Source organism: Montipora capricornis, chromosome 1, assembly GCF_036669925.1.
Source record: "Montipora capricornis isolate CH-2021 chromosome 1, ASM3666992v2, whole genome shotgun sequence".
Taxonomy (NCBI): domain Eukaryota; kingdom Metazoa; phylum Cnidaria; class Anthozoa; order Scleractinia; family Acroporidae; genus Montipora; species Montipora capricornis.
In genome coordinates, this window is record NC_090883.1 from 39,921,273 (window position 1) to 39,928,772 (window position 7,500).

General features: G+C 38.8%; 1 protein-coding gene across 1 annotated transcript in view; it reads left to right on the top strand.

The window, feature by feature from the left end:
* Nucleotides 1-7,500, top strand: part of LOC138043798 (polycystin-1-related protein-like) — a 91,299-nt gene that overhangs the window by 13,900 nt on the left and 69,899 nt on the right. Inside the window, exons 5-6 of the mRNA XM_068890255.1 lie at nucleotides 5,189-5,308; nucleotides 5,460-5,655. Of these exons, the coding sequence (XP_068746356.1) occupies nucleotides 5,189-5,308; nucleotides 5,460-5,655 (316 nt within the window). The remainder of the gene's footprint in view (nucleotides 1-5,188; nucleotides 5,309-5,459; nucleotides 5,656-7,500) is intronic.

The following is a 7,500-nucleotide window of genomic DNA, read 5'->3' on the forward strand; positions in this document are numbered from 1 at the left end:
TGCAATTGGGGGATCACTGTTCTGTAGTAGTTCTTAACATGTGAGGTTGTTGTATGAGTACTGTACACCTCAGGATTGTACATCCAAGCTGTTGCCGTGTTTGCTCAGGACTGTGTACAGTTCCGGGTCGAACTGAGTTGAGAGCTTGTCTCTGTCTCTTTTCTCCTGCTGCACTGCACTGGTCACCTGGAAGTACTTTTCAGTATGTTGCACTTCTCCTTTTGTCTTCAAAGTTTTTGCTCTTACTCTAAGCTTCTGTTTGCAGTCTCTGCCATGCACCTCTTGTTGTACATGTTTATCACTCACCTCTAGAAGCTTGGTACATATTCTGCCGCCAAAGAGCAATTCAGCTAGGCTTTCCCCTGTCGTTGGGTGTGGCAGACTTCAGTGAGCTGTGAGGTACTTGGTCAGTTCTCTCTTCAAGTTCTTCTTCTCATCATGAGCCTCTACTTCACCATTTTCCTGGGGCCACTTTGCTGTTAAACTCTGTGGTATCTGATGCCCTGCTGCATCTTGTTTTCTGTGAATTCTGTCGCTATGAACTGTAGTCCATTGTCTGATTTCAGACTCTCTGGGGGGCCGTGTCTTGCAAACATTTCCTCTAGGCTTGAGATGATCTTGGAAGTTACTGTGGATCTTAAAGTGCTACTATGATCAAAAAATAATTTCCTTTTTTTTTCTTCAGATTTTGAAAGCGTGTTTGTTTAACACCTAACTGGCAAAATTTTGAGCTTTGAGTTTTATTCAAAGGCTGTTTATTTTGAGTGTAAGTTTTGGATTTCACGGTCTGCCATTACTCGCGTTCAAAACTGACTGATTGGACATCAGAGGATTACTGACTAACTTAAAATTTCAGTGTGTAAACGCAATTATTGTAATTATATGCAAAACATGGGTTTAAAGTCTGAAAGTCTGAACTCCTGTGCTGCATATTAATTCAGCCGTGTACACATGCATTGCATTCTTAAACCAGTGAGTCTTTGACGTCATTTTCTCCTCGACCCGGCTCTCTCAAGATTTTAAGTTTGGTAATGACGGACCAATAAATAAGAAAATTCCACTTAAAATAAACAGATGTCTTTTTAAAATCAGAACTTAAAACTTGGGTCATTGGCATTTAGTGTTTATAGTTACCGGTAACATAGTTTCAAAATCCAAAGAAAAAAAAAGAATTGGTCGTAGTAGCACTTTAAAATATCAACCTCATAGTAACGGCTATAATTGTAGTTAAATGCAACCAGAATGGACTCACCAGGTGGTAGCAGTCCTAGAAGATCGACAGCCAAATCTTTGATCCGGCTTGTGGCACTGTTACTCTTATAGGTTCTGGAGAACTGTGATGAATGACCAACTGGCACCGGTAACAGGTTTTGCAGTATTTCTCAGTGTCTTTTTCCGTCCCAGGGCGCCATACTGTGCCTCCTAGCTTCTGTTTAGTCCCAATGATACCCAAATGGCCTTCATGAGCAAGGGATAACATTTTTGTTCAAAGTTTGTTCAGGATGACAATCCTTGCCCCCTGAATATCAACTGTCCAATCGTGCACAGCTCACCACTGCATGGAAGGTACTGTTTGTAGACTTGTTGACCCCATGGCTCTCCACTGATGCACCAAGCCTGCAAATAAGCGCCGGTCATTGGACATTTGTCTGGTAAATGTGAGGTTTTGACTGGCAAACGATCAGTCTGACCAGACAGGCTGACCGGGTCTTCTGTTATGATGCAAAGTAAAACTGTATATTTACCAGTGCATTGATTTAAATGGAATAACACTACAATGTACATGTACTGTGGAATCAACAAGGGTACTGTTCCACAAATGCACGTTGTTTGTGTTTTCATCTGACTGATAAGATGTTATGACCAGTTTTACAGCGAATTTTTAGGGACTCTAACTACATTCCTCACCACGACTTCAATAACTAAATTAGAAATGCTAACGTTATTGCCTATGCACAAACAAAAGCTGAAACATTTCAGGATTTGTACAAATGTATTTTGTTCAACTAGAATGATAAAAAAAGAAAGCAAAAACATAAGAATAGAATGGCAAACCCAAGCAACAGTATTGTCAAAACAGCATTGGGCAGTGGGCGCATGTTTTGATCATTTTCATAGTCACGCAACAAAAAGCAAATTCGAAACCGTTCAATAAAAGAAGCCAACAAGTTGAAATGATGTTAAGACAAATATATAAACTGCCTGTCCAATTCTCAGGTCTGTGCGGTGCATCATTTCTGAATTATCAATTTCCTGAAGTGTTTCACACGATGTGGCCAGTAATCAATGAAAACACCTGGAGTTCACTTTGCCACAAAAGTGCTTACATGTACTTTCACTCATGAGATAAAATACATGTGTATGAACACATCTCGTAATGTACTTGAAACGCACAAATGTCTGAGAATCATAGAAAGAGACATGTTTTTCAACCAGCTCTGTATTATGGTGTCACGCAAAGTGAAAATTCGGAAATTCAAAAATGCTGTATCCGAAACGAAGGACGTTGTGGAACTGGGAAAAAGATTTATTTCTAGTTCATCTTCAACCCTCATTTAGATACGGAAAATATGTGCATGTGAATATTTCAAACAAATTTTAAATACTGTTTTTTAATACATTGGTCTGAAGATAGTTCTAAAAACTAGAGGCAGCTTTGATTGGTCACCAAGAAATGTCAGAGTACCACAACTGTATTACGCGAGTTGGGTTCAATGAGTAGTGTATCATATGTAGGGTAGATCTGGTGAATTTTCCATTGAATTTTGTGTTTCTGACAAAGTGTTCTCATTTCCCCAAACCATGTCACACGTGACCAATACCTGCAGATATTTTTGATTGTTTATGAATACTTCATCTTGCGTAGAGGAGCTGTTATTTCCCCGTGGAATTCAGACATTTGAATTGAATCTTGAAAGAATTTTTTTGAAATTCCTCCGAAAATGACTGAAGAATAATCTGAATAACAACAGTGGTGTCTTCCCACATGAATATTGAATAATGTTAAGTGATTTTACTCCATATTAAGATCTTACACGGGATTCCGATCATGCTAGAGCAGAAATAGTTTCAGGTCTGACGTTAAAACAAAAAAACAAGGATCTTCCTGTCTGGCTACAGGCAATGCAAAAGATTTGAACCTTAACCCTCACCCTAACCACCTTTAAAAAAGAAAAAAAGAAAAGAGAAACGAGACAATGAAAATGAGACGCCGGGCAATTTATAAAGTGGGCTGCCACAGGCAACCCATTAAATAAGTGTGGAGACATTAATTTTTTTTTGTCTGAACAGGGTGGCTGCATGTCAGGTCAAACCTTGTCCCTGGCCTGATATATGACAGGTTTATAGCAAAAAATTATTTGCAGGCTTGTGCACTGTCTGATTTCTGAGAGTTCTTCATCTTCAGCAGATGCCTCTTCTTCCTCACAAGTCATCATTGCACTTGGTGTTGCCAATACTGCTACAAAATTATATTCCTTTGCCTATGGTGAATGTTTGCTTACACCCTCTTTACTGCTCACCAACCTTGATCATGAGTCAGCAATGTTCTTTGGTCCTGGTGGTTACTTCACTTTAAACTTGTATGGCTGCATTCTTGGGATCCATTGTGTGAGCATGGTCTTGATTTTGGGTTTTAAATTACCCCAGTGGCTTGTGGTCAGTGACAAGTTCGAATAGTGTTTGATAAATGAAGGGATGAGACTTCTCACAAACCCGTATGAGTGCAAACACCTCATTCTCTGTCTGCAAGTACCTTTGTTCTGTTTCTGGCACACTACTGCTTGTGTAACTAGTAATTCTCGGACCACCTTTGTGTATCTGTGTGAGAAAAGGCCCGAGCCCAGCTGTGCCAGCATGAGCAACTACCTGCGTTGGGGCATCCTTGTCAAAATACCCCAAAGTCTTTGCACTAGACAGGGGTCTCTTCAAGTCTTTGAATACCTCCCTCTGCCTCTGCCAAACACAAAATTAATGGTGTCCCTGCTTTTTCAGATTCCTCTGTGGTTCTGATTTGTTCTGATTTTCATTAATTTGTAGTCTCCCCAGTTAGTAGAGGAATCATGCTCAGCTGAATAACCGTGAGACTCAAAGGCTATGTCAAGTTATTTTAGGGTGTTCAGGGGAAATCTTTATTTAACCACAAGTTTAAAACATGGATATGTGGTTACTTTACTTTACTTTACTGTACAGATAAAATTATCATTAGATCACAGACAAGATGATCCTGAGCAAAAAATTTAATGACCTTTATCAAGGCGATTTGCCACAAACTTGAAATATGTGGGACCGACTTTTTTTTAAGATTACCCAAATGCAATCTGTTTCAATCTTGTCCATTTTTTCCAACCATTCTTCTCTCTACTTTTCCTGTATTTCTTTTCCACAGTGTTAAGGGGGCAGTGCCTCGTATGGGACGTTAGTCCCGTTGCACCTACACCTTTTGGGTTTTGCTTCGTTTCTTTTCTTTATTTCTTTTCTTTATCATTATTACTATTATCATTTTTTTCCCTTGTGTTGTATTATAAATTTATATTGTACATTGCAGGAGGAGTACCCAATAAAGCTTTAAAAAAAAAAAAAAAAAAAGTGGTTATTGCATTTTGTGTGTTATGAGATTACATCATTTTGCATGACATAGCCCCTTTAAATAAAGTGATTATTATTTATTATCATACATTGGTGTCACCAGCTCGATTGTGATTGGCTATAAGCACGCAGCTAATTCTTGCTTGCTCTGTTTCTCTTACGTCATACTTACAAACAATAGATTTTATGTTTGTAGAATTGATGTCATACCTACAGACAATAGTTTTATGCATGCAGAAGTGACGTCACGTAACACACTAACCTGCAGTTTTATCAGTTTTGTCATGGCGGAGCTCAGCTCAGGAATATGCATAACAAAACAATTATTGAATTCGGTTTTCGCATGTTAGCGATAATTATCAAGGCCTCAGTTTGTGTTATCCGCTGCAGCCTTTGGCTTCAGCAGATAACACAAACTTTGGCCTTGATAATTATTGCTAACATGCTCAACCTCATCCAATAATTGTTAATTGTAAGGTTCTATGTGAGTTCGACTTCTGCCAAGAATCACTCAAGGTTTTTCCCGAAAAATGCATTTTCTCAACATTTGACATTTTATTGTTTTCTGATATGATGAAACACACATTTTTCTTTGTACTAGTTCCAACAGTGTCACATGCATTTTCCAGCCTGGGACATTATAATGTAACCGTCATGGTAGATACTGTGTATGGAAGAAAAGAGGATTTCCAAGAAGTGTGTGTACAAGACAGTATTAAAGGTTAGTCTTTCAGAGTGTTGTATTAATTGATTGATTGTAAAACATTACCTGCAGGACTGAAAAACAGAATCTTCAAGTTTTGTTTCTTCCTGTGTAAAGTACATGTGTGTTATGATCACTGACAAAGATTCTTTGATAATTTTATTTATAGGTGTTACTCTCAGACTGATAACTAACACATCCGGTCAAGTGTTCACCACAAAACAAGACATTTTATTCAGTGTCCAGCTTAGTCCATCAAAAGACTGCTGTGGAAAAGTATTTTACCATTATTTTAGAAGTGACAAGATCTTGCCATGGAGTGATGGTCCAGATTTCCATTTCATTCCTGACGGCAAACCAGGGAGGTAAACTGTGTTCAAAAGTTAACACTGATTTGGTCTTCATTTTAGCAATACAATAGCTTTTTTTGTGGCTACACTCCAAGTACAGGTGTAAGTCCTTCTTCTTTTTGATAAGAAATGTTTGAGAATTAAATAAATGCAACTCTTGATAGTGGTTGACTGTCATGTTAAGGAGGTTGCAGGATCAAGTCTTGCTTGGAACTCTGATCTCTGAGTTGTCCTTTTTCCCATTGTAAAGCAACAAGCTTATCATCTTTTTCTTGGGGGCATTACTCCATATGCCATCAATACTTTATTTACATTTTGTACATGTACCCATGTATAAGAATTACAATTGTATCTGTATCATGTATCAGATTTTCTGCATTTCTGGCTAAGGACTTATTAAGGTCGTGAGTTCGTCTGGCCAGACCAACACTCAGGGTCTTAAAATAACTGAGGAGAAAGTGCTGCCTTTGTAATTACATCTGCAAATGGTTAGACTTTCAAGTCTTCTCAGATTAGGACTATAAACCGTAGGCCCCATCTCACAAATATCTTCCACGTCATAAGTTCCCTGTGGGAATAATACGTTAAAGAACCCACACACTATTCGAGAAGAGTAGGCGATGAAGTTCCTGTGTGTTGTGGCTGTTCTAGCTCTGTGAGTGTGTTCTCTCCAGCAGACGTGGCCATCTTAGCACTAATGTCTCAAAAAGGCTTTTGGTGTATGAGTCCACCACCAGCAGGAACAGCAACACTTCAAAAGGGACTTTGCCAAGTGCTGGAAGATGTAGATGTGGACATGCATAAATCAATATCTGATTGTTTGACGTTGTGTTATGGAGAGTTTTCAAAATGGCTTTGTAGACTGACAAACAATAATTCAACCCTTGGCCTTTGCACATGATGTTGGTTACCACTCACGTAACATTTTGAGTGACATCAGAAAACTCTCAATTTTGGCACTTATAAAAAGGTTAGGGTCATAAAAATTTGAGGAATATTATAGAAGGTCTGTGCAATCTGTAAAAAAGGGTTGTTTATTGAAAAGTACCCAGGCAATCGAGATCCAAGTCGGAAGAAAGCCAGGTTTGAAATTTCTGTCTGTTTTGTGAAAAATGCTCTGGGCTTATTGGCCTTAATTTCTGTATTAAAAGACAAATAGACGAAATGGCAAAAAAGCCATGCACATAAATGATATTTACCGTTACCATTCAGGTGTTATCTCTTTGATGCAGAATTAAAGATAAAAGGTCTTATATACAATGTCACTCTGACTGACCGCAAAAAAAATCGCCCTTGTAGTCTAAATCATGCCTTTTATTTCCATGCCAATCAGGCCTGTTGTGCCTATCCTGCCTTATTGTTCTCGGAGCTGTCGTGCCCATCGTGCCCGAGCCTTTCATGCCCACGTTTGTCCCAATTGCGCCTAAGAAACGTTCGATAAGACATTCATGAAAATTGAGAATTGTGTTCTATGCATAGTGTTCTGTTGGGCTGTTAGTTTACTATCTGATGTCTTTTTCCTTTCCTGGATTATTGCCAACGATATATATGAAAAGTGATGGCACAGCTTGGACAAACACACTCGAAACATACGGCATAATTGAAGAATATTCAGTGTCATTTTCCCACGCAAAGGCAGGCTCATAAAGCGTGCTGACCCAATAAGAAAACAATGGAAATCCCAAGAGAGCGGTTAAATAATTTGATTGGGTGGTAAACAAAAGCTGCCAAAATGGCAAACCATCAACATTCTCAATGGCGGGTTTCGAAAACAAACTGCGTAAAACCCGTGGGTTGTATTCATAACCGTCGAATTCACGAGGACAGGGAGATTGCTCGAGCTGACTGTGACAGAAAAAC